Raw genomic sequence first — 27,477 nt, 5'->3', positions numbered from 1 at the left:
CCAATGAAGGGAGGAGGCAAGACGGAAAACAAACTAGTTTTTCCCCAAAGAAAGCGGAGACTAACGCAAACCAGGTGTGGAACTAAGTAACTGAAACCTCATGGGACACGTGGATTGTGGTTTTTCACCATTGAACAGTCAGAACTGCATGAAATGACTTCTTAGTACTTAGGATTCTATTAATTTATCCCCCAAAAAAGGGATTTTATGATGACTGTTAAACAGTAGAGATCCCATTTCTACATTTGTCTATTTTATGATCATTTTTGTTTGGTCTGATTACAGGAAACATCCCAATTCTAAGCTAACTGCAATCATTTACACTTTTGACCAAAAAAAAAAAAATGGTGCATAGGTTGACAAAACATTTTTATGGTAACAAGGCATTAGTGTAAAACAGTTCAGAAAAAAGACCCAACAGTAAACGTTCACTAAGGTTGTGCGGCTTTGCGTTTAATGAGGACTTGTTGGCTCAGTGACAAGAACTCATTCTGAACAATCCACACACACATACTGCACATACAAAGACACACACACACACACCCACACACACACAGACACACTCTCCAATCATTAGCAAGAACATCAAAATCCTCCAGAAAACCACCTTTAATTAACATTATATGAAAAGCCTGCAGCAATAACGCTAATCACGTAATCATTACATAAGCAGAAAGAGCAAAGGAAATCAGGTGTATGCTAAAAGGGTAGAGGGAAGGTCCTGTGCTGGTTTGTGTGTTTACTGGAGGAAAGCAATCTGTACATGGACTAACGACCGCGGATAACATGCAAAACCTGAATGTTTCTCATCTGTCACTCCTAGACCAGGTAATGAAGGCGTCACACCTGTGAGTCCAACACAGAAATAGTAACAGTTTAGTTACATTTACGATGTTTAATTCATTTAACAGAACCGGTCTCCATTACTCTCTATTACTATTAAAGATTTTAGGAGTTTATGTTTGTTACATTGAGATAAAAAAAAACACAATAAGATAAATTGTCCTGCTTAGCAATGTAAAATGTTTGTGATAAAAGTGCCTTAGGAACCCATAGAGCCAGAACAAACAGGTTAACAGTCGGAATGCCTCTCCGTTTCGGTTCATACCCAGCAGTTATCGTACTGACTGACAGGTGAAAGCTCGTAAATGTCATCACCCGAGACTTTGCCAAATTTATGGCTCTCCTAGATCACTGAAAACTGATGACTCACTATCCTTAAAAAAAAAACCCTCTAACTCATTGACAAACCCCAACAGGAACAGAGTGGGGACTTTCAAAATCAAATTTTAAATCACTAATCAGATGGACAAAGCTATTTTATTGATCACCTACAACTGGCTTATATCCACCAAACCTTTGCTCCACGCAGAAAGGGGAAGTTTGTACCTCAGTAAAAAGTGTCTTTCACGTCTTAAATCATCCTCTTCACTTGGGCTGCAACCAATTGCGACAAATTGTGTTGCTGGAATTTTAAAAGTCTAAAAAAGTCCCACTCTACCCTTGAAGCTAGGGACACACTGGACATTCAGCAACAGGCTAAATAGGGGTTCTTGAATGGCAGAATATCCCATGGTGTTGACGCTGAACAAGCGGGTAGGGGCTTCCCCTTCTTCTTTTTCTTCTGTTTACTGACATACAGCATGTCGGCTGCACTACAGTTGGAAGAGGTTAGGTTCCAAACGTCTAAGAGATGCAAATATCGTAAATCTCGTTCCAGGCTAGAGCTGTGACGGTGTGGGAATTTTGATCACCGCTGAGATGAACCACCAGGGGGCGCGGTGTCGCGGGGGTTAAATATTGGGGGTGCGTGTTGATTCTTCTGCAGTGGACCGCTCTCGAGCTTCACGCGAGGTTTCACCTGTGCTCTCTGGTACAGACATCTTCTCAGAATATTATATATTGCCCAGTAATAAACGAGACTGCAGACCGGTAGTCATGAAGCCTCACTCCCCTGAAGAACGCGGGGCAGGAGGCTCCGCCTTTGTTTATACAGACACGTAACTTTGCGCTGCACAAAATAGTTCCCAAACAAAACATGTAGGGATATTCATCGCATTCTAACAGTGCGCGTTCATGTTTAATGTTACAGAGTGAAGGAGAACAGTAATAACCCCCCCCCCACACACACACACACACAAAATCCTGTTGCGGACTCAAGAACGCTCGCAGCTTGTAATGGAAATGAATACAATGGAAATTAATAATTAGAACGCAGTAAATTTATTCGTATTTCCTCGCGAGACGGAAACTCCTGTTGTAGAATGAGGATGCGTGTGTGCTTCTGAAACCACGCGCCCGTGTGTAAGTAGAGGGAGCGCGCCGCGTGCAACGTAGAGGTAGTGAGAGCCGCGCGCCAACAAGGTGGAGTGACAGGCGCAGTGCAGGGAATGAAGGAGAGAACAGTCTGACAGAAAGAAGAAAGAAAGTCTGAACACAGGACTAGCAGAAAGAGGACATTATCAGCAAAGATGAATGTGTTTAATGTGTTCATTATAGTTCCAATCATGCACCATATGCAGAACTTCCACAAAAAAAAAAAAAACCTTGTGTTTAGAAGATTAATGAATGAATGGCTGCATCTTTAAGGCTTTTTGCGATTTCTTCCCAAACAATGTAGTGAAGCTTTTTACACATTTTGTTTTTTTTGCTGTCGCATTTACCTAAAAATCCATCAATTGGGTTGATTTTTTTGGTTTGACCTTCGTCTGTGTCTTCCAGGGGGATTTCACCTGGAGCAGCCTGTCGGGCCGGACTGTTCGCCTCACGCCAGTTGCCATCCAGAGCCTGTCTGAGCTGGAGAGGGCCAGGCTGCAGGAAGTGGCATTCAACCGCTTAGTGCAAGACTACGACCTGGGATGTCAGATCACCATGCCAAAAGGTAGGAGCATGTTTTGTTTTGTTCCAACTAAAAGACCAGAGTCATCTGCAAAAAATGTTGTTTGTAGCTTTTAAATGGGTGGGATTCAACACATTCCAGATAACATCAGACCATAAATGCGACTTTTAATGAGGACAAAATGTGCCTGTTATTGACTTCTAACCAAGGCTTGTGATACAGACTGATGCCTAATTCTTTCAAGTGTCCCATAAAACCAAGCTAATGCTCTGACCACAACCCTCTGTCATTTCTACAGTGGATCTTTAAGTCCTAAATAGTCCGCGTTTAGGGAAGTTTTGACAACACATGACTTCAGATGTGACAGTTTGCAGAGGAACTGGGTGCTTCCTGTTTGACATGGTATCTTCTGACCCTCCTTCTCAAAGTGACATGCGACTTTTTCCACTGTAAGCTGGGCGTAGTCGGCCTTCTTACAAGTACTTAAAAAAAAAAAAAGTTCTAAGGAGAAAAAAGAAGAGGGCTTTTATGTGCATTTGGTCTAATCCAAATACCAGCTTAATAACTATGTTTACTTTTTTTAAAGCAGGTGATTATGCTAGAAGGCTTTTGGAAAAACGACTAAATTAGATAAATGAATCCAAACCCGGCCCACGGGAAGAGAAATTTGCTGTGGAACTACAGGAGATGGTGGGTTTTCCACCATTGTAGAAAGGTAGAGTGTTTGAGGGGTTGTTTTTTTTGCTATGAAATCTTACACTTCTCTCAAACAAACAGAAACACCTTGTGGTAAGGTTCACTTTTAGAATCGTTAAGCATGATCCAAACAAGTGAAATGTCAAACTGTTTAAGGATGATGCCATTTAACTTAATACTTAGGTTTTAAAAACCGATCTTTAGTTACAGGTCCTATGCAAACGTTTTTAACCCCTTCTTGCCTGAAATAATTTGTTAATTTTATCTTCTGCATCGGTTCCCAAGCCGTTCCCAAAGGTTTGACCAATCAGATACTAGTCATCCTTAGGATGCTCTGACTATTTGCAAAGAGATCACATATGCAGCTTCAACACCAAACATTTCTAATGGAATTAAATGTCTTGCTCTCTAATTGGCCATAAAACTCTACATCCCACTCAGCACATGACATTTTTGGAGACCTGGCTTTGCTAAATCCTCTAAACTGGAACTTGCAATGTTTTTCTTCTATCCTGGATGTTTGACTCGTCTCTCTGCTCCAACAAACCGGCTCGGACAGACAATACTTTGTTCATAGGACTAGATTTGCGCTTTCGTTTTTATAGCCATCGCTGTGGCGAAAGCTATCCACCTACAAAATAAAGTGTCACCGCAAGGTTTGTTTTGGCCTCTTGTCTGCAGGATTGCTGAAACCTCCCACCTCCCTAAAGATCTGGTCCTCCAGGCCCCACAGGATCCCACTCCCTCTAATGCTGACTTTGTTTAACTTTTCACTGTTGCAGTACACGTCCTGTGCAGCAATGACACCAACATCCACACTCAAACACTCTGCCAGAGCGCTTCTTTGTCTCGAGGAGGTCCCTCGGTGTTCACGCACATCATGTGCAGCGAGGGCAGTATTTGTTTCGCAGCACTGTATATCAGGGAGTGGGTGCCATAGCAGCAGCACAGTGCAGCCAATGGATTATCCAGGGCTCTGCATTCCAGCTGAAGGTTAAACCTCTCCCTACCATGATTTAATACGTACTTGTCTGTGTTGCTTATGAATTCCAGAGCCCCTGACGGCCGCCATGTGCTTGTGAGAGATATATTTCAAATGCGCACCACTGAATGTGCAAGTGTGATTGTGATTTCAGCAGCAACGCTCCTTCGTCTTCTACTTTTAAAAATATAATAAGAATTTCACTGAGGGCCGGGGTCGGGTTTTTCTGGCGTTTCTTCAAGAACTCAAAGCAGATTAGAGGCAAAAGGAACTGAGACAGTCAGAAGAGGGTGTGATGACAAGATGGCGGCAAAAGTTCCTCATATGGTGCAATCGACTGGTCTGGAGTGAAATTTGGGGAGGATTTCTGCCATACTTATGAATCCATGTGCGAAAAATCTGTACTATTTCCTCAATACGTCAATCTCCAAAGCACAACCTGCTTTTCTTTCTGGGATCTTGCGTACTCTCACTACTACGTCTCCAGTGTTTGGCTTCTCTTAAGGCTTCTTAACAGACCACAGACATAAATTAGTGAGATAATTGATCAGCAGCTCTTGAACAGCAGCTCTTTCAGATTTGTCAGAAATGGACACAAGGCGAAACCAAACAGACTCCCTGACGTAAGCCGCTAATACGTCCAAGAAGCGGACGGGGGGAGTGGGATAGGGTTTCCTGGGCCCCACGCTCTTGATGCAAGCTGACAGAAACATCTGGAGTTCAAGCTGGGGTTGCAAAACCAGCGTATCAAGGCTAAGACAAAAGATGTGTTGAAGAGTTGGTTTTGGACTCCAAAGACATAAGAAGCAAAGTGATGGGACGATAACAGATGTGGTTGAAGAGGCTGACAACTCAGCCAACAAAACCAAAGGTCGAAGACTTGAAAGCTCTTCCTGATTCCTAATCAGCGAAAAAAATGTCCTAATGCATCCCTTTTGTGCGAAATTGAATTTCTATGCAAATGCTTTCCCCCTCGATCCATACTTCCATGCTTATCGTCCTCGTCGATACATTGAAGTAGTGATAACCGTGTATGGTGTTGTGAAACTCACCGTAACCAAAAAAAGACAAAGTAAAGAGAAGCTTTCGACACGTTGGGAAGTTTTGACAGCATCGATGATTGAATGTGTTTTGCTTGTAATTTTATGTGGTAGCTGCGAATATTTCTGACCCGCTTGCTCGGTTAAATGGAGCTGCCCCCCCAAGTGGCTAATTTATGCCTGCATTCCTGACATAAGCTTATTAAATATAACAAGCCAGATAAGACACTGCAGTAATGGAAACCATTTGTTTGAGATGATTTATTGAGTTTTTCTTTGAACCAGATGGACAGAAGAGGAAAAAGTCTCTGAGGAGAAAGCTGGACTCTCTGGCCAAAGAGAAAAGTAAAGACAAAGGTAAGTGTGTTGCTTTTTTTTTGCTTCATGGTTTCCTCCTTTGGAGCAGGTAAGCTCAGAATAAAAAAGGGGGCTGTGATGGTTAAATGTAGCATCCTTGGAGAGACTCCTTGTAAGGGGACAGAAACAGTCGCTGTGCAGCAATAAACAAACAGCACATTTGGCAGAAAGCAACAACAATCGAAGCCAAAAATGAAAGAGACAGCGGCTGGAAACCAGTTTGAATGGAAAGTTCCTATTACAGAATTTTACATTGCAAACATAGACGCTTGCTTTCAACTCCCGCCAACACGGAGATGCACCATTTTTATAGAATGTGGAAAACATAAACCAGTGCAATGCTCTCACTTTTTAATGCATAAATATTTGATTAGACTAAACCAAATAAGTAGAGTGTCCCTCGCTTTATTGTAGTTAATCATTTTTACTTTGCGGGTTTTGTGGTACAAATTTGTATACTTCTATCAATTTTTTTATCAATACTTTTTTAACAGTGCAGTGTGATCTGCGTCCTGATTGGCTGCAGACCTTTGTCAATAAATCTCCTTCATGCCGCGTCTCCTGTACAGAACCTGTTCAGTTGGTCAAATCTACGCAACTCTTGGATCTCGAACAGACCTTTGACTTTATTCTATAATCCTTTAGTTTTATATCGAGGTTTGAACTTTGCGAGTTTAAACAAGAGAGAAAAATGTGAAAATGTTCATGCCTGTCTGAGAAAAGTGTGTAGTGAGAGGTTTTACAGCCTTAAAACATCTCAAATAATTGTGAAAAAATAAAATGTACTACTGTGTTGACTTTGTCTATCGTGGGTTAGTCTTAGTACGCAACTCCTGTGATAAACGAGGGACCTAACTGACTTCAAACCTAATTCTGATGGGAAGTTGTCAACGTTTTCTGAGTATTTTCCTATTCAAATCATTATGAATGAGCAGACAAGAAAGGCTGTTGGAAGAGATCGTATTTGTGACGTAGAAAAATACGTTTTGAGCCACAAGCTCCCTGCTCCGCTCCATTCTGAGGCATCGAGACGACTAGATCCGCGTAGGTCTATGTTTTCCTCGTCTGTTGGGCTGGGGGTGTGAGGGGCTGTAGCTAACGGGAGTTAAAAAAAAAAGAGCTCACAGTTATGGGTGATGAGAAGGGGAGGCGGGGTTGCTCCCAAAGACTTGCATCAATAGATCGGACTTGAAGGAAGGAATATAAGGCCTAAAAAGGGATAAACTGCATTCCGGTTGGAATTAGAGTTTATGAATCTGCATGACTTCCAGGAAATCCCCTTAAATGTTCATATCTTTAGTTAAGAGAAAGAAAATGCAAACAACAAGGGTTGCATCTCAGTAAACAGTGACCAACTTCATACGTGGCAAGCAAATTCCTAAAGACTTTCAACTGCTCCGTTCAATTTCAATTTGTGCAAATATTTGATTCAATGCAGCATAAAATATTTGTTGTACCAACAAAGTATCCCTGTTATATTTTAACTGTTTCAGATCTCCAGTAAATATCCAGGGAAACCTGTTTCCTTACTGTACAAATGACAATAAACCCCTTTGAATCCTTTGGTAGAAAATTGCTAACAGTTACACCACCAGTAAAACCAGCCGTTTAGATCAAATTCTCACCGACCACAACCCAGTAGGAGCTACAAAGTCTCACATCACCCTTTGGAAAAGTACAGCAAAGCTATTTTTTTATTTTATTGTTACTTTTATGATACAATTAATGAACTATTGTGTCGTTGAAATGAATAAAACAAACAAAAAGAGGAAAAATTGTATTTTGTCTTCTGAGTATGAAATAGTGTATAACTTTTTAGCCAAAAAATGAGTAAACTACATTTATATTAGAGCTAACTCAATCACCCTTACCATATTGAAACTTTAATGTGCACCTAAAATCCATTGATTATTTTCAAAAATACACAGTCCGCCTTATTATCTGATGCCCTTAATGTACAAATTATTGTGGTGCTTGAACATGCTTTTGTTGACACATGGCGCTCAAAACTCTCAAATTGTTTTGACGGATCTGACATTTGATGGATAGTCGGCATTTAAAGGCGCCTGTAGTCAGGCGGGTACTGCGCTCCAATTGTGAATGAGTTAAAGTTTGTTTTGTTTCGCTTAATGCACCTATGGTCCAAAAGAATGACAAAACGTTTTATTTTTCTTCAACCAAAGAGCCACAAAGGAGGTTAAAGAGCCAGATGTGGCTCCAGAGCCTCAGACTCCTGATTTTGGTGGGTTTTTTCTCCGTCGTTCAACAACAATACCCGTTTCAAGAGTCTTACAGCAGATTCATTCTAGATGCGTCCTTCATGCTCCAGCTGGATAAATACAGGCTTCATGTTTATGAAACAAAAAAAAAGCTGTCAAGTTGGGCCCTTAGGCAATGGGTCACAGTGAAACTGTGAGTGTTGGAGGCACGGGTAAGTGGATTCACCCCCCCCCCTCCTGAGCCCAGAAGGCCCAGAGGTACCGGTGCTGCAAACTGCAAAGAGGAGTTTCATTTTCTCCAAAGATTCCTGCACTGCTGTTCACTTTGAAGTGGGCTTAGTCCTTTCTCAGCAAGAGACGCAGATCGAAAAGCTAGCCGAGCATAGCTGAGTTTTTACAGCCGAAAAGATGTCAGCGCGGGGTCGAAGGCAAGGATGGAGAGCAGATCTCCACCCATCTGTGTCTGGTAAAAGACGAAAAATTGCACAACTTTTTGGGGGTTAGAGGACGGCAACATGAGCCAAGAGAGACCGTCTTGAAGAACAAAAAGGTCCACTGTGGGCCTGCAAAGTGGAGGTTTGACCGAAAATCAGACAGATCGATTTGGTTTAGCTGTGGACTCATCCGTGAAATTCAATGCATTGCAACTGCGCCGCCCATCATGCCAACGGCGTTGAGCGTTGTAGTGCATGTGTGGCCTGTGTGCAGAAAAAAAGCCATTGTGTCGTAGTGTTAGCGGTCATGTGGTTGGCGAACCGCAGCCTTTCATTTGTGGTTGTGGAATGCTTTCCCTCTCCCGCTTCCTCCGTCTCAGTTACACACTCTGCCGCTGGATGTTTTCTCTCAGCTGTTGGCCGGGCCCAGGAGATTATGGACTGTTCAGTGCATATCCTGTGATAACCTCAATGATGTCACGGCACCCCCCATAGGAGGCCCGTCCGCGTATGCAACTTTGACTTTTGACTCAACTTTGACCGTTTTAACCTTAAATATACAACTTTTCCTTTCATCACTATGTAGGCTAATAGAACAAAAGGCTCAGGAAAGTACCCGTATTTACTCTTGAGAGTGGAAAGACTTAAAAATAACTTCACTGGCGAGCTCGACATTGCTCAGGGCTATTTTAGTCAGAGGCACTAGAATTAGTGGGCTGTTGCAGTTGTGGTGTCTTATTTTGGAAAACAGATGGGGTGCTTTTATTGTGATGGAGAGCTTTAACTGGCATGACGAACATGCCCTCTGATGTTTTGACTGTTTTAGTGTAAAAACAGCCAAGCTGTAACAGATGCCGTACAGATATATGTTGGAGGTCTTATTTTAACTCTTTTTTTTTTTCTTCCGTCTCTTGCAGAGTTCGTACCACAGGCGTTCAGTATACCCCTATCTCAGGTCATAGCCAATGACCGAGCACACAGGCAGCGTCAGGACAGTTACCGTTTCGACTTGCCACAGCGGGAGGAGCAAAAGGACTCTTCTGACCTCGTCTCGTCCATTTTACAGGTCTTTAACCTGATGTGTTTTAGGAGAAACTGGATTCCGCTTGCCAATCCGCCCCCAACTCTTGGGTGTTCCCTTTTGCAGTTTGCCACCAAGAGGCCATCGAACAAGGAGCTGTCCAGCAGCAACTCTTCTCTGAGCTCCACATCAGAAGCCAACGAGTCTACGTCACCCAACACCCCCGAGTCTGCACCTCGAGCCCGCAGGAGGGTCAGGCGCCACCTTCCAGTTCACCGACTCCATCCCAGAATACAAGCAGGAGGCGGTTTTCACTCATTGGATTTCAATTACTGTTTGCGCCCCCACAGGGAGGAATGTCGGTGGATTCCATCACTGACCTGGACGACAACCAGTCCCGCCTCCTGGAGGCGCTGCAGCTGTCCCTGCCAGCTGAAACACCGAACAAGAAGGAGAAGCACAGGGACAAGAGGCTGAGCCTCAATCCCATCTACCGGCAGGTCCCCCGGGTGGTTGACAGCTGCTGTCAGCACATCGAGAAATATGGTGAGAGTCCAATTTAGTGCTGCTCCCAACTTGTGGTCGGTGCCAGCTTCCACACGGAAGTCACGGTTTCCGTTCTCCATTCAGGTTTGCAAACGGTTGGCATCTTCAGAGTGGGCAGTTCGAAGAAGAGAGTCCGACAAGTGAGTCTTCTCCTTCAATGCCTGTAAAATGTCTGCTTTTCCTAATTTGTCAGCCGCAGAAAAAAAAGAAAGCCGTTTCCCAGCAACACATCAAAGCCTCATTCTGTTGATGGAAAAATTAGTTTATTGTGTGCCTTACTCATAATTTCACACATCGTTTCTAAGAAAAGCGTCTGAGAAAAAAAAGCAAATAACAGTGCAGCATGTTGTTGTGGCAGGTTCTGCATTTTATCTGCCATTGAAGAGCAAAACTTGTATGTAGTACAGGCCTTGTGGAGTTTTAAAGGTTTTGACAATTAATTCTTTGATTTTCGATTCATTATTTACATTAATTTAACCAAAAATCAGGCGGGGTAAACAACATTTATTCTCAGTGGCCTTGTGGTTTGAGTGTCTGCCCTGTAACTGGAAGGTCGTGGGTTCAAACCTAAAGACTTTAAAAATGGGACCCAATGCTTGACAATCAGCATTAAGGGGTTGGATTGGGGGTTAAACCACCAAATGGTTCCCCAGCGCGGCTGTGTCTGCAGCTCAATGCTCCCCCAGGGGATGGGTCAAATGCGGAGAACAAATGTCCCACACCTAGGTGTGTGACAGATACTTTAACTTTAACTTTGATTTTCTGCTTGAAAGTTTTGAGCTCCTCCATTTTTGGGAGAAAAACAGTTTTGGTTTATAAGCTGTCAAAGTTTACATATCTCATGACTGAAAGGTCATGGATGGGAAGTTGTATTTTGTCATAAAAAATATTCTGTCCAAATTAAATAAATTCCTCATAAAAAAAACATTCATGTCATCTTTAATCTGTCAGTTTTCCGTAAACAAATAATTGGCGGTCTAACTGTTTGGAGGAAGTATCAAAACAAATGTATTGCATTGAAAAATTAACATGTTTTAGCACAAGTACATCCCTACAATCCATCATCATGTGGAATGGGAGCAATGTCAAGGTCAGATGGCCATGATTACTGCTAGAAGATTCCAATGCTGAATGTCCCGGGCCGCTTGATGGAGCAAAAAGGAAGGGCTTTTGTGTGTGTCGGAATGAGTATAATGTTCATTGTGATGCACGGGGGATGTTTCTAAATCCCCCCTTTTCCTCCCTTTCTGTTCGCACTTTTGCACCCTTTCCTCAGCTGCGAGAAGAATTTGATCGTGGCATCGATGTGCAGCTGGACGAAGAGCATAGCATTCACGATGTGGCCGCCCTGCTGAAGGAGTTTCTCAGAGACATGCCTGACCCTCTTCTCACGAAGGAGCTCTACACGCCCCTCATTAACACCACGCGTGAGCATCAAACAGCCGTCACCTTGTTTTTTAGTTATTTTTTGTTTTTCGACTGTCTTCTCTTTTGGGTTTGCAGCATTGGAGCCAGAAGAGCAACAAAGTGTCACTCAGCTTCTGATTTACTTACTTCCTGCCTGCAACAGTGACACTCTTTACCGTCTGCTGGAGTTCCTGTCCAACGTGGCCGACCACGCCAATGACCGGCATGACAAAGAGGGAGAGGAGGTGAGACCCAACCCGGTCTGTAAAGAAGTTAAACTCCCTTAAAAGTCACTGACCTCTTTTAAAAACAGCTGCTTTGAAGCATTCTGTTTCCATCCCATTGGCTGTAAATAACCAGATTAAGTGACAAAAAGAGAAAGGTGTTCATCTAACGGCTGTGGACCGTACCACTCCGTGGGACAGCTGGTACCGGGCTAAAGAGAAGAAGATCAAAACTTACAGACCAGACCAAAAAAACAAAAGTTTTTACTCCAAATATGGATTTAATATGACATTTGTCTTTTTGTATTTATCCTTAAGAAATGGACAGGGCTCAGGTTGGCGTCTGATTTTTTAGCTTCCATTTTGACAGTTATGGGTGAAGAGAAAACTGATAATCCTTTTTAATGGCTCCTACACAAAATCCATGGTACAAGTTAAGTTTAAACCAGGTGCAGATATTTTACAGATAAGGATAAACTTTACCCTCAAAACTTAAGCAAAAGTGGGGGCTAAAAATAAATATATGACACCAACTTCACCCTCGTACAGGCCAGTCTGTGAAATTATTGTCATTAAATGTCCTGGAAATGATCTACATAGTTTGCTATCAGCACTGTAAAAACACTACTGAGATCATGACGTAATCCATCAGTAGAAAGAGTCTCTACACAACTCTTTCTACTTCTTTGCTTCTTGTGACTCCAAAATCAACATGAAATAATGAGACCATCTCCAAATGTACAAAAACGTTGCAGCATAGCACAATATGTGGGAAAGCGAGTTAAAATTCCCAAACCAAAGCCAAATCGATGGCGGATTTTTACAGGAGCAGACTAGAACTTGATATTTTCACACCCTCAAAAATGTTTGTTAAAGCCTTTTTAGAATCTGTTGGATTAAAGGCTTCAAAACAGATATGGTAAATTCAATCACGAACAGCATTTACCCAGTAAAGTCCTAAAAACGATTCAGATTGAAACCGGTAAACTCAGCTCCTGTTCGCAGTTTCTGAAAATCTCAACGATGCTTCGTCAACAATACTCGTCTCTTTACATGTTTTCAGGTGTTTTGGCCTTTTTGTGCTTTTCAGCGAGATCTGTGGAATTAAATGTTTTTTTTTTCCTTTTATGGATTTATGGCTACTGTAACTGAGATTAGGAAAAGTTTTACTGCTTTATGTTTGCGAAATTGCTGGTCAGTCTTTCTGGACTTCTTTTGGTTCCTATCTGTCCACTGGGACTGAAGGTGGAAAGGAATTAAACTGGAAAAGAAATAGACAAATTATTGTTTTTCTAACGTTGGAAAATTGAAGAAAAAAGTATGACATTTGGAATGAATGTCTGTTTTAGGAGACAGGGAATACATTTGAAAAAATTGGTATTGAGTTTCTTTTGGGCGGCGACTTTTGGCAACAACGTGACATCATTTGCACAGAAATGTTGTAAATGTGTTGGAGTGTTCATTGTTTAAATTCTACGGCTTGACGTAGTGCTGTTGACTTTTTGAGGGTTTTAAACCCTCAGTAGTCACTGAATCCTTGCAAATGGATCAAACTGATATTTTGGTACCATATCCTGGACATAAAACATAAAAAGGATTTTTGGTCTGCACTTCAACTGGTGTTTGTGCTAATTTTGTGTGCAATTTTATATTAGTAAATATTGTGTTTTAGCCATTGTTGTTGCCCTAAGACTCTCTCTTTGGTTGTAACTAGGATAATTTGGTAAATAGTGAGAAAAATACCATTTCATCCATTTGTTACTGGTGATCAGAAAAACATTTGCTCTGCCCTCGTCTTCCACCGGAGTCCTCCTTACACCACTCCTACACACTGTACGGCCACCACTCTGCCGTCTCTGATTTCTGTCAAGCTACGTTAACAACCAGGCATGTGACACGTGTTCAAGAACATGCTTTTAGCGGGTTCATACTGGACTGTAGCCTCCTGATTCAAGCCCATGTCCGCCTCCCACAGTTGAAAACATTCTGGCGACTCTTGCTCCAGGCTTTTTCTTCAACAGCTCTATTAAGAGAAATAAAAGACTTGGTCTTATAGAATTCCGGCCAGGTACAAACCACAAATATTATTCGTTTTCACACAGTTGGCGCTTCTGGGGCTTAAAGGGATGACACTACCACATTCGAGTCCTTGATTGGTCAAGATTTAACTTTAAGCATGTGTTCAAAGGCCACACCATTTGTTTGAAAACGGTTGGAAAAACTTGGAATACGACTCGTGAAGACAGAAGCCGGAAACGTGGGTTCACGTAGACTTTATATTGAAAGTGGTTGCTTGAACGCGTGTTGGTGAGGACGGAGTGAACATAGACCAAAATGTCTGCACCAGATGCAATCCATTTGTGTCCTCCTACCTCCAATTCAATTACACATTTTGCTCCACTATTTTCCGGAAAAGCACATCACCATTCTTTTAGAAAAGCCCATCACCATCTGTCCTCAGTTTCTGTCCTGAACACCAATTGTCCCCGTAACCTCCTCATCACCTCCTCATCACCTCTGTTCCCTTCAACCAAATGTATCAGTTTAAGCCAATCCCCACTCTCTCCTCTTTAGGGATTATCCAGATCCCCTCATCCATCTCCCTCCAGAATTGTCCTTTTTGGTGTAGCTACTGGAGACACATAACCACTGACAAACACTCACCACCTTCAACTTCCAGCTTCAGACTCTTCACTCTTCACCGCCAGAACGTTTTTAGCAAACACCTTCAGGATCTCTGCTCCTCCGTTCCTCTGTCCATCCACACCACGATGGAACAGTTTGAACTGGGTTCCAAACTTTAATCGTATAGTTTCCATGTTTATTACAATGACTATCCAATGACATTAAAGGAAATTCTGATTACAAGACATGTTTTCCATGAAAATGATACTTAGGTTTATTTTGCCTTCAATCTGATGCTTTCATTGTCATAGTTTGTCATCTAACTGGCATATATATTACAATCATAACCCAAACATCTTAATTATTTCAAACTATTTTTTAATGAATAAAAACATATAATGTTATATGTTGGAAATGAAACAAAAGACTCAGGACAGGTGTCTGAAAAATCCTGATTATCATTACTGTGTATAAATGTGAATTTCAGATGACGGGGAACAAGATGACGTCACTGAACCTCGCCACCATTTTCGGCCCCAACCTGCTCCACAAACAGAAGAACTCTGACAAGGAGTTCAGCGTCCAGAGCTCTGCCAGGGCCGAGGAGAGCACGGCTGTGATCGCCGTCCTGCAGAAGATGATTGCAAGCTACCAGTCGCTCTTCATGGTCAGTGAAGTGACCCTTACTCAGAAAACACCCTCAGACTCACCCATTTGTGTGGGTTTGTGAAGAAACTACCCCTTGGTTGGGCAGACAACAGGTCCTTTCTTAATGCGCTTTGGCTTTATACAGACAGATTTCCATGAGGAGAAGACAGTTGGTTTCCATAATACAAAAGCAGTTTAGCTTTGGTTTTTGTGTTTACAAAGAGATTTGAGGGCAGCTCGAGTTTCTTAAATGACATTCGGGGGTTTTCTGTGTGGTTCACTTATGTCTGGGTTTGTTAGGAATCAGACAATTTATACTCCCAGAGCTTTTGAGAGTGGAAATCATTGTGGACAGAATTTTGGACCATCTGAATCAGTTTTTACAAGATGCACACAAAAGGTTCTCTACGGATAAATATGCCGGAAAAGTCAATGAATTCTACTTTTTATATACCTTCTAACTCCCCACAAAGAATAGAGTAACTGTTTAATACATTCAAATAAATATCTACAAAATTAAGTTTTGATTTCTAAGATTTTGTCTTGGGTTGAATGGTTTTTGTTGTTTTCAGAAAAGACTGAAACCAAACTTTGTAGCCATTGTGGATGTGTTTAAGCCTTTGTGACTGTCGTTGAAGGTGCCTCCGGACTTGCAGAATGAAGTGTTGATGAACCTCATGGAGACTGACCCGGATGTGGTTGATTACCTTCTAAGAAGGAAGGCGTCCCAGTGAGTTGCTCTCGTCCAGTTCTAAGCATCCCGGTGTTTCTTTTGCGTCCTGAGTGTCTTCATGGTTTGGATTTGTCCTCAGGAGTCCCGACCTTCTACAGTCAGAGGAACCCTTCAATCTGAGCGAGCATCATTCCTCGACCGACTCCAATAAAGCATCCAGTGGTGAAGTGTCCCCTTATGACAACAACTCCCCGGTCCTGAGCGAGCGCCGGGGAGAATCGGGGAGTTCGCCTGGTGAACAGCTCGCCAACGTCCCGGAGAACTACTCTGAGGTGGGACAGGAAACCGACTCGTGGGGTTCCAAAGGTGAGCTCCTGTTTTCGTCCGTTTATTATGGGCCTTTCTTTAAAGATAGCTTCTTAATGACACATTTTATTTTCATTAAAAAAATAGCTATATGCTTCTTTCAGAAGAACATGCGAACATTTGGGGAACGTGGCACAGTACTCTCAAACCTGCACTCAAGAGCCAGTCTTACACAGGTAACACATTTCAGAGTGTGATCGTCAATAACTCGGCCGCCGTTGGCGTGATTTGAGATCTACCACCCACGTTTGAGCTAATACTACATACACACCGGGCATGTGGCGCGCCTTCAAGAACACGCGTTCTTAAATGTGCTTTCAGCGTAATGCTTTGGTTCCAAATACAACTGCCACTGCGCGATGGGGAGGGATCCGCAGAATCTTCAGGATTTCATGCCGCCGCCCGATTCTTTAAAAACCATTGGCGTGGTCATGAATGTAGATCCAGTGAGGAGGGGATGGCGTTAAATACAAAATCGTGCAACAGCTGGGGGGCCACAGAGCTTTTTTTTTTTTTTTAACCCTCTAACAAAGAGGTTCAGCTTCAGTGTTCTGACTCATCGTAACTTTTCAACCAACACGATTGATGTGATTAAATCAACAACCTACATATTTTTGGTTGCCATTACACATTTTACATTTTCTACATTTTATATTTAAACCTTATTTTTATTCCAGCCCTGACTTTCATATTTTTTTTTAACACCTGGGGCATCATAATTTTTGTTGTGCATACAATGACATCGAAGGAAATTCTGATCACTATTCTGACAAACAAATGTTTTCCATTAAAATTTACACTTATAGATTTATTTTGCCTTGAATGTAATGCTTTCGTTGTCCAGCAGCTTTGATCAACGCTTTATGGTAGAGTTTAAACAACCAATGTAAGTCAGCTGATTCTGACGCCGCAAAGCCTCTTTTCTCTGCGCCAAAGTCTATTGGAATGATCCAATTGTGTTGATTCAAAGGGGAGCATTGGAGGCTATTTTTTTTAAGTTTCTGGTATGACCCAATCATAGAATTGAACCCTGAATCTGTTTACCTTTGTTGTGAAGTTGGAGTCCTCTACAATAAAGTGAATAAGCGCTTGTAAGTGAACCCCCTAGCTGTTATTTGGTCAACTGCAATTAGCAGCTGTTTTTGTGTGAGATGTTTCATTATTACTGCACTACAAAAATGAAAAATCATTGCTATCCTTGTTTTTTTTTTACCATTGAATCATTCTCTCTTCCAAGGATCCCATGGGAACATGTCAGAGGGAAGCTCCCGCAGCTCACAGGAAGGTCTTGATGGACTTCATGGTGACATCAAGCAGCAAACATCTGTACAACAACCCACACCTGGAACAACTGAGTACAGACCCCACACACGCGTGACTCGAGTGTGCACTGGCACTCCCTTGGAGGCGGGACATCCGCGGCTCCAGCTAACCACAAATTCCCCCGTGACAAACCTCAACAGCAGACATGGCATCCAGCGGCCAACTGGACACGGAAGTACCCGCATTTCCAGATCTCAAGGTGTGGGGAACACCGGGAAAGGTGTCCCCTCCGTGTTTCACCAATCCCCACCCCCTTACACCGCTCATCACAGAATGGCGAACTCGCAAAGCTCCCCTCAGCTCTCTCAACAACCTCCGCAGCAAAGTAACTCGGCCTCGGCCAGAGAGGCACAGATGGTGCCGCGGAGTCAGGAGTGGCAGGACTGGCAGAGGGAGCGGTGGCAGATCTGGCAGCTGCTTTCCTCAGACAATGCTGACACACTTCCAGAGACACTGGTGTGATGTCACACCCTGAATTGTAGAGATTATCCTTCAGTTAACGACAAACCCTGCATCTTTTTCCCCTTATGCCTGCCTGATTCCTGGTTCACATGTGGTTGGTGTTTACGTGTGCAGCTGCTGCCTCCTCCAAAAGCCACTAATATCTTGTGTTTTGTGTGTTTAGAAGACACTTCAGCTTCCAGCCTACATGTGCTGTCCATTATAACGTTAGGGGCTTTAGCTGCCCGCCAGAAATACCTCAAAAGGTTCATCCTTTCTAAACATGATCAAGTTTTTCTTTCTTTTAATGGAGAATTTTAGTAAACTATTCTTTTTTTATTTTTTTAATATTTGTTCTCAGTTAAGCAGTTGTATTCTTTAAAAAAAAAAAGAAAGCAAACAAAAAAACATCCATGTATGCATTGCTGCTAGATGTTAACATCTTATGTAAATAGGTCACGCTGAGGATGTAAATAGATGTACAACTATTGACAAAACATGGAATTTGTTGTGTAAAATACGAAACTTGCCTTAAAGTATCTACCTAGACGTGCTCAGATGGCCGTTCCTGTGTCACATTGGGAATGTAAAAGCTTCGCTTCAGGCTCTGAATTGGTTAGGAAGCTCTTAGCTGGGAGTCTGCTGCTGTGTGCCAAAGCCTCTTTATTTACTCCAGGATTTTCTTGGACCGCTCTGTTTGTTTTGTCCATTTTTTTGGGGGGATAATTCCAGGTGAAAACTGAGGAGGTTCATGTCTGGGTTGGGTCTCAGTGAGCTGAGGCAGATCGAGACTTTTTAGAGACACAAAAGTGGGATAAAATACGTTAATTAACAGTTTTTGTTGTTGTTTTCAACTGGTATTGCTTGAATTAGGTATACACAGACGGAAACGTTTATGTAAACGGTATCGAACAAACTGAAATTGCGTGAAAATGGTCATTTTAAAATGTGTCTAATCCTGTTACATATCTTTGAATCACATCTCAAAAGGTTATACGTGTACAACTAAAACTAAACAGGAAACAATTTAAGACTGGTTCAGGATGCCCTTAATATTTGTTTGGAATTGTTTAAAACCACAAATATTTCAACGACTTTTACCAATATCGCAACTTGTTTTCAGACAAAATAGTATTATTTAAGTAGTATTAGTAGTATAAACCACTACAATGATTAGTTTCGGGCAGATCAAACTGAAATGTTTGTTGTGGAATCAACTGTAGTTAGAACAAGTATTATAAAGAATTACGTTCAAAATTGAACTGAGATGACCCTGACATTGGAGTCATTCTAATTGGCTAAAACGGGTCACATGTCTGGGCATTTCCAGGTCATATAACACTAAACCCAGGACCGTTCAGAACGGTGCAAATGACCAGAACTGTTCTGGGAGATTTGCTGAACAAATATCTTTTGAGACGTTCTGTGACAAACATGAGGACATCTGCAACCATTTGTCTGCACTTTTTTCACCAGCTGTTACAAAAAAATTACTTTCACTATTTATTGACAATCCTACAAAATGTTTGTTGTGTGAATATTGGGAGAAGTTCCTACCAAAATGTGGGCTAAAGTTGGAAACATTGGCAGAAAATTGAGATTCCCTATTAGTGACATGCCCTGATTTACCAATGAAACAGAAAAATGTCTTCCATTTCTCACTTTTGACTAATAGAAACTCCATTAATATGAGAATTAGAAAGCCTGCAATAACATGAGGACTAAGATTTCCTTTATGAATTTGTCAATATGCCACCAGGAAACCAGTATCAAACACCAATATCAATAAAGTCTCTGGTTATAACAAAAGTCTTAGGTTTTGGTATAATTTCGACAAACGTTTGGGCTGATATTTCTATTGGTAGTTTGAAAACTTCAGCAGAAAAGCAATTTTCCAATCCTCTGCTGTAGCTGTTAAACATTTCATATATCGTCAGTGTAAAAAAGGTTGGCTTGATTGGTGTAATCGACCTGTAGGTGTCACGTGTGACAACACTGAGGATCTTTGGCTTTATTAAGAAGTTCTAACCAATTCCTTGATTGGTATTTGTCGCAGTCCAGTGAGATCCAACCCGAACAAGAATCTGAGTTCATCTATGATTGTACAGATTCACCTCTATTGGTATTTTTGGTAATTAATGTTCACCTGTATACATATTTAAAAGCCATAGACTAAAAACTAAAACATAATTAGAACATTATTTTTTTTAGCCTTTTTAGATTTAAATTCTCCTTTAAAACCATTAAAAAAAATCTAGCTAATTCTCAACCCTCAAAGGGCCTCATTTAATTTTTAGAGAATACTTTAAGGCTCTCTTATTGCAGGTTACATAAAATGGCTAAATATGCAGTGTCAATCACCCCTATTGACTTCATTTAAATGTCACAAGTGAATATTTGCTGGCAAGTTGTTCACTTTTTCATCCGATTCTAGTGTTTTGGAAGCCAGAGATGAGAGCCTTATGAGTTTAGCTGTGGTTATGGCGCCACCCTCTGTCACACGTAAGCATATTACGGCCTCCCACTGTCAACCCGTCTCCATGGAAACCCAACAAGCAGACTCCAAGCACCTTTTATGAAAATGTGCCATATCTCCCGCTCCAAAAAGTCCTGACATTGGTTTATTTTCTGGTTTGTTGTCTTTTATGTGTTATAAGAAAAACAGTATCATTTTTACTCAGAAGGAGGAAGACAGTATTCCTTTGTGGTCCTAAAATGTTTTGGTGACTCTACCAGACTGTTTTGTTGTTTTATAATTTGGTGGGCGTTTCCAGGTTGTCTTGTAACTGCTTTTGTACGGCGTGCCATTGTCAACAAATTGAATGGGATTAAATATGTTTATGTTTACAAACGAGTCAGGTCCAATACTTTTTCTATGCAGTATGTTTTCAAAATGTACTTTTCCAAATAAGTGAATAATGACTGGAAATATAATTTTTTTTTACTCACAAAATTTCCTTCTTCTTGTGTCCATCTAGAGAAGAAATAGTAAAACTATGTAAGTTTCCTTCTGGCTCCAATGAAATGAAATCAATTAATTTGCCGTTTTTTCCTGATGGATTTTGGAACCAGATGTCATCAGTGATTGGTAAGAGTTGGTCGGAATCAGCGTTTCTTTCGCAATCACTCTCACCAATCAAGAGTGAGCTTGTTGGAAGGCCACACCCCTACCACTTGAAAGCGGGCTACAAGAAAAACATTTTGAGGCACCTGATTAGCCAGTTTATAACTTACACTACAGAAAAGAGGGTGGGGTCACTCAGTCCAGATCTCATGTACAGTCAACGGTTCCACCACAACATTCCAGTTTATGATAAAGTTTGAATTTTTGATTTGACGACTCAAACATTTTAATTAGTTTCCTTTTTCTGCTGACATTTTTGTTTCCAATTTTTGTCCTCTGTGTGGCAAAGTTTCTGCAGCAAGTTTGAGTTGATTTTCCTGAATATTAAGTCTTCTTTGATATGATTAGCTTAGTGCTGTTGGCCTAAGACATGTTGTTCACCTCTTGGCTCATCCTTTCAGCGGTCGCCACAGCAATTCAGCTTTCACTGGTTCGCACAGGCGGTTTTCACGCCGGATACCCTTCCTGACACAACCCTGTCTTTTTAAGGCAGAGGGAGACCAAGATACCCTAAGATCAAGATCAAGGATCAAGATTAAGAGACCGCAAGATCAAGCTCATAGCACACCCTGAGAAGCCAACTGAGCTATCCAGCTGCAGCCCAGTGCCATACATGACCTTCAGAAATCAGATTTTTTTTTTTTTTAGAATTCTACAAAAATGAAAACCAAAAGATTGTTGAAAGTATTTCTGTGACTTGTTGCATCTCTTTTGATTCGTATTAACTCCTAAAGTCCCACTCTAATCATCTTTTGTTCTATTTTTAAAGAGTTTCCTGTGGTCTTTTAATTAGGATTACCCAGTAAGCTATTTTTAGCAACATTTTAACATTTTAAAAAACCTGTGTCGTTTTCTAGGACATAGTTTCTGCAGAGAAGCAGGAGTTCATTAGAAATTCACCTCTTAATTGTGGGCAGACTATTTGCCATCCTCCCTTTCGTTTACAAACGTTCCCCCTAGCTTACAGCCGCTCACAACCCCAACCCAACATTACCGGTTCAACAAAAACAGTGAGCAATGTTGGAGCTATCCAGCCGTACAGCTTTGATCCAGATTCCAGTTTAGACGAGGAAAACAAAGACGTTCGTGGATCTATTTGTCTGCAAGGGGATATATGGGGATGGAGCGGAGCAGGAAGTTGGTGGCCGGTTCTAGCTTCTACAACACTGCTTTAATCTTTTCCAGTGGCATTTTTTTCATCATCAGGAAGTGGAGAAAAACAAAATAAAATTTTAAAGAAAAGCAAATGATGTACAGTCATGCAATAAAAAAAGCTAGAACCCTCCACTTCTCAAACTTAATTTTACAAAAATGATCCTAAAGTTCTCTTTAAAGCAATAGACAGTTTCACTAAAAGAGACTCCCAAAGGTCCTCCATAGCTGCCTCAGATGCTGTATGTGAGAGTTTTGCAGACCACTTCAGGAGTAAAATCAATACTATTAGATCTAGTCTCTTAACTCAAAAAGCTGTTGTTTTGAATGAAACTATAGCATTGTATTTATCAGAGGAAACACTGGAAAGTTTTGGCCTGGTTGATGCTGTGGCACTTGGTCAGGTTTTCTCCCAGTTAAAGCCAACCACCTGCCTTTTAGACCCAATTCCCACATCACTGTTAAAAACATTCTACGACTTCTTTGAGTTTGAGCTTTTACGGATAGTACACTACTCTCTTCAGACAGGTGTCTTCCCTGCTGCCTTTAAAAAGGGAGTGGTGAGGCCTCTTCTGAAGAAGAGTTATTTACATCCAAACTACTAGAACAATTATCGTCCAGTATCCAACTTAAGTAAAATGATCGAAAAAACGGTTTTTATCCAATTTATTGAGTTTTTAAATAGAAATAACATCTTTGAAAAGTATCAGTCCGGTTTTAGAACAAACCACAGCACAGAGACAGCCCTTGTTAAAATACTAAATGATATTAGATGTAACCTGGACTGTCAGAAACTCTCAGTTCTGGTACTACTGGATCTCAGTGCTGCATTTGACAAAGTAGATCACAGTCTTTTAATCAAGAGGTTTGGGTGGTTTTACTCCCATCTCACAGATCGAAGATTTTACGTAAGTATGGAGACATGCTCCTCAAAGGTCTCTGACATAAATCAGATTTCAATGTTAGGCCCACTTCTTTTTAATCTGAATATACTGCCACTTGGGGACGTCATCAGGATGCATGGCGTTTGTTTTTTATAGCTACGCTGATGACACTCAACTCTACACCGCTGTGTCTCCTGATGACGAAGAGTCGGTCAACACACTCTTACAACGCATTTTAGTCATTAAGTCATGGATGGCAGAGAACTTCCTACAGTTAAACCAGGAGAAAACAGAGGTTTTAGTGATCGGTTCTGAAGACAAGAGAGAGATTGTTTTATCTAAACTAATATTGTAATGCTCTGCTCTCTGGTCGTCCCAGAATAAGGATATCGAACCTTCAACTGCTGCAAAATTCAGCAGCACGCGTATTGACGAGGACCAGGGGGCGGGAACACATTACACCGGTTTTAAAATCGCTGCATTGGCTCCCTGTGCAATTCAGAATTTATTTTCAAGTTCTTTTATCGGTTTATAAATGTTTTTATGGTCTCGGGCCTTCATATTTATCTGACATGATTTTAGAGTATGAGCCCTCGCGGACCCTGAGGTCCTCTGATACCGGCCTTTTGGTTATTCCAAAAGTTAGAACTAAAACATACGGCGAGGCCTCATTCAGTTTTTACGGACCTCGCCTGTGGAACAGCCTCCCAGAGAGCCTGGGCCGCAGAGACTGTTCATGTTTTTAAAGGACGGCTTAAGACCTACCTTTTTAATTTAGCTTTTAGTTTAATTTTAGGAATTTATTTGATATTTGAATTATTTATGTTCTCTTTTTACTGGTTTTATATATGTATGTATATACATTTATTTATATTTATTCATTTATTTTAAATTTTTTAGTCACACTTAGCATTTTATATGTCTATTAAGGTTTATTTATGTAATTATTTGTTTTTGTTCTCGTTTTAAATATATTTTAATTTTATTCCTTTTACATTTTATTTGTAACTCCAGTGTTTTCCTCAGAGGGATTCTCCACATCAGTGACTGAGCCTTCTCAGTCAACGGGGTCACTGCAGTGGGATCTCCCGGGTCAAACTCTTTTGATTGGATCTGGGGGGTCCTGTGGTAATGTACTCTGTGAACTTGGGTGGGGGGGGGGGGGGGGGGGGTCACTGATGTGGACATGTCCCCAAAATATCGTTTCCCCACTTCAGGACAAAGCCAGGTCTCTACATTCCATCATTTTATTACTCTTTTTTACCATGGTGTGTGTATGTGTGTGGTGGTGGTGGTGGTGGTGGTGGGGGGGGGGTTGTCTGCATTGTTTCTCGTGTCATTTTGTTTTTAACTTTGATTGTATTTTCATTGGAGTGGGTCTTAACGGTTTCACTGATAAACCCTTTGGCTAAATCCTGCCCTTTTATAATTTTGTCTGATTATTTCCACCAACCACACACTTTTTAAGTGAACAGCTTCATTAAGGGCCAACAGGGCGTATAAATGAAGCACTATCAGGGAAGGGCACTACCTCACTCCAGAGGAGGCAAGGCCCTCCCTACCCCAGGTCTAGTGAGGGATATGACACCCCCCCATCACAACACAAATGCACCGCATGCAGACCTGCAACAACTTGGTCCACCACAGGAGAGTGCTCATAGGCAGTAGGAATAGACCATGGGGGAGAATGGGGGGATGTAGAGGGCTGTCCTCCAGCTCTGGAAGTTTTATCTCCAATTGAGCCACAAATGGACCACCACTCTAAACCTAACCCTCATGTTCTTCGGACTATTATCTATCCCCTTTGGCCTAATAACCCCCAATAAGGGTGAGACTCTGCGGCATCCAGACGTGTCCCCCTGCTAAAGCCAGTACATGTGCTGCCCTGTCTAAAGTTTGCTACAGAATTTAGAAGATCCAGAAGAGGATTGGGAGAATGTCCAATGGTCAGATGAAACCAAAATAAACTGTTTGGCAAGAACTCTACTCATCGTGTTTGGAGGAGAAAGAATACTGACTTGCATCCAATGAACACCATACCTACTGTAAAGCATGGAGGTGTAAGCATCATGCTTTGGGGCTGTTTTTCAGCAAAGGGACCAGGATGACTGATCCGTGTTACAGGAAAGAATGAATGAAGCCATGTATGAGTGAAAATCTCCTTCCATCAGCAAAGACATTGACGATGAAATGTGGCCGGGTCTTTCAGCATGACAACAATCCCAAACACACGTTGCCCGGGTAACAAAGGAGTGGCTTCCTAAGAAGCATGAGTGGCCTACCCAGTCTCCAGATCTCAAACCCATAGAAAATCTTTGGAGGGAGTTGAAAGTCCATGTTGCTCAGCGACAGCCCCAAAACATCACTGCTCTTGAGGAGATCTGCATGGAGGAATGGGCCAAAATACCAGCAACAGTTTGTGAAAACTTCAAGAAGACTTAAAGAAAATGTTTGACTGCTGTCATTGCCAACAAAGAGCATATATAACAAAGTATTGAGTTTAACTCTTGTTACTGACCAAATACTTATTTTCCACCATTATTTGAATATAAACTCTTTAAAATCAGAAAGTGTAATATTTTTTACATTTTGTTTCTCATAGTTGAGGTATACCTGTGATGAAAACTACGTCAAGACGGAAAACTTGCACAATTAATGCCTGACTAAATACCTTTTGCCCCACTGTAAACGCAGAAGAAAGGTCACAAAAAAGCACAACTTTTTTTTTTGTTGTATTTACAAAAAGTTTTACTTTAAAACTTTTTTCTGAAACTATTTGAACAGGTTGTGTTTTGCTGGTACATTGAATAGAATTTTTAGTCATGAACTTATTTTGAGAAAACCAGTCCTTTTTCAAATTCTTTAAATCTATAGTACCCCTGGAGTTCCATCCAATAACCTTCACAAGGACTTCTGTGTGTTCAGTTCTTATCGAGACAACCAAAAAGGTGAAGGTAAATGAAAACTTTGGGTTTTTCAGGACAAAACTTGGTGTTTCTTTCTCCCTTGAAACTGTTTTGACGCCACTTTTGATATTGAGTTGAAAACCTTCACGAAGCAAAACAAGTTGTGTTATGAAACCAAAGCAAAATCACAGAAACTGGAGGCGTTTGCCTCGTCTGCATTATTTTGACAGTTTTCTTTTTTTTATTAGGTGGAGGAGATCAAAGCCACTCAGTGGGCGGCAGATTGTTCAGCGCGACTTAAAAAGCGCCCGTTAGATCTTCAGGAGGCAGCGGAGCAGAAAGGGAAGTGAGCCGGGAGTCTGGCAAAGATGTCATCCTCCTGAGCGTCTCCTGGCACATTTAAGGACAAACAAAGAGGAGGAGATCAAATTTAAAATACTAAAACAGATGACTCAAATGTAGAAACACTGAACCGGTTCTGGAATCTTTAACTTTTTAGCTGAGCCTGTCCTTAAATGGATGATTCCTCCATGCTGAATCATTATTGTCAATTGTTTTCTACTAACAAACTGTTGATAAAAGTCGTCTTTTCAACATCAACGATTTTTCCAAAAAAGTTAAGAGATTACAAAGACAATTATTGCCTTTATTTGACCCAACGACAGAACACGTTCCCCATTTATTCTACATATTTCCCATCATTGTCCTCTGTGAATTTTTCCTACATGCCACCACTAGAGGTCAGTCAAGAACCTTCCAACGATTCCCTCCCCTCCACATTTCCTCCTGTTTCAGATGAATCTATCAAATAAGCCGTTAGATCTATCTTCAGGTACATTATTACCTGATAGAAACAGAAGAAAGAAATCGAGAAGACGGACTGAAATAAAAAAATGAAGACTACATGTTTTTTTATTTCAATTTTTTGCAGTTTTGCCTGATGGAAGATAAAATTCCTTTCAGAGAAGTGAAATTAGCTGCTAGGTGGCATTAAATGTGCCAGAAAGTAGAATTGGTGACCGATGGGTCCTGAGGAAAATGGGACTGACACAGTCTGCAGTAAACATTTTTCGTTGCGTGAAATAACAAACTTTCATTAAGTTGAGCTTTCCTCACATGCACCTGTACCGAGGGTTGAGTGTTTTTGGTTGGAGGGTTGTCGAAAGGAGCGGCCTTAAGAGGAGAGTGTGTGTCTTTCAGTTGCGTTGAGGCTCGTAAGGCCACCTCAAGGGATGCCCTTAAAATGGAACGTACTATTGTTGTGCAAGCGGTAGGGCTAAGGTGGGTTAAACACACTTGTGGGTGATGCTGATGTAGGGTTTCGTAACGCCCCACTCTAGCCGTTAGTAAATCAAATCAAACTTTTTATATTTATATGGCACTTTTACAACTCAGGTCACTCAAAGTGCTCTCCATAAAAATGTAATGAAATAAAAAAATAAAAAAATTTTAAAACCCGCACAATGCCGACAACTCCTCAGTAAGGTGCGGGTTCTGGCTTTTTGTTGACTCCACGCAAATGCCTCATGCACAGGGTGTGCTGGTGCTATGCTAGTGCCCATAGGACGCT

At 41.4% G+C, this 27,477-nt stretch overlaps 2 protein-coding genes across 4 annotated transcripts in view; one reads left to right on the top strand and one right to left on the bottom strand.

Moving 5' to 3' along the window:
* arhgap6 (Rho GTPase activating protein 6) overlaps nucleotides 1-20,688 on the top strand; it is a 97,297-nt gene extending 76,609 nt beyond the window's left edge. For 2 of the 3 annotated variants that reach the window (XM_023965744.1, XM_023965748.1), the window contains exons 2-14: nucleotides 2,722-2,881; nucleotides 5,843-5,914; nucleotides 9,485-9,633; nucleotides 9,715-9,840; nucleotides 9,939-10,134; nucleotides 10,219-10,274; nucleotides 11,411-11,561; nucleotides 11,638-11,786; nucleotides 14,878-15,057; nucleotides 15,677-15,768; nucleotides 15,851-16,077; nucleotides 16,182-16,253; nucleotides 17,315-20,688. In XM_023965744.1, the coding sequence (XP_023821512.1) occupies nucleotides 2,722-2,881; nucleotides 5,843-5,914; nucleotides 9,485-9,633; nucleotides 9,715-9,840; nucleotides 9,939-10,134; nucleotides 10,219-10,274; nucleotides 11,411-11,561; nucleotides 11,638-11,786; nucleotides 14,878-15,057; nucleotides 15,677-15,768; nucleotides 15,851-16,077; nucleotides 16,182-16,253; nucleotides 17,315-17,862 (2,178 nt within the window). In that variant the 3' untranslated portion in view covers nucleotides 17,863-20,688. The remainder of the gene's footprint in view (nucleotides 1-2,721; nucleotides 2,882-5,842; nucleotides 5,915-9,484; nucleotides 9,634-9,714; nucleotides 9,841-9,938; nucleotides 10,135-10,218; nucleotides 10,275-11,410; nucleotides 11,562-11,637; nucleotides 11,787-14,877; nucleotides 15,058-15,676; nucleotides 15,769-15,850; nucleotides 16,078-16,181; nucleotides 16,254-17,314) is intronic. The other variant, XM_023965745.1, reaches the window with a different exon arrangement.
* The window catches only part of msl3 (MSL complex subunit 3), a 204,649-nt gene that overhangs the window by 90,883 nt on the left and 86,289 nt on the right, over nucleotides 1-27,477 (bottom strand). The window lies entirely within an intron of this gene.

The sequence above is a fragment of the Oryzias latipes genome, chromosome 2 (genome assembly GCF_002234675.1).
Source record: "Oryzias latipes chromosome 2, ASM223467v1".
Lineage (NCBI taxonomy): Eukaryota > Metazoa > Chordata > Actinopteri > Beloniformes > Adrianichthyidae > Oryzias > Oryzias latipes.
This window is presented reverse-complemented; position numbering and strand designations above follow the sequence as displayed.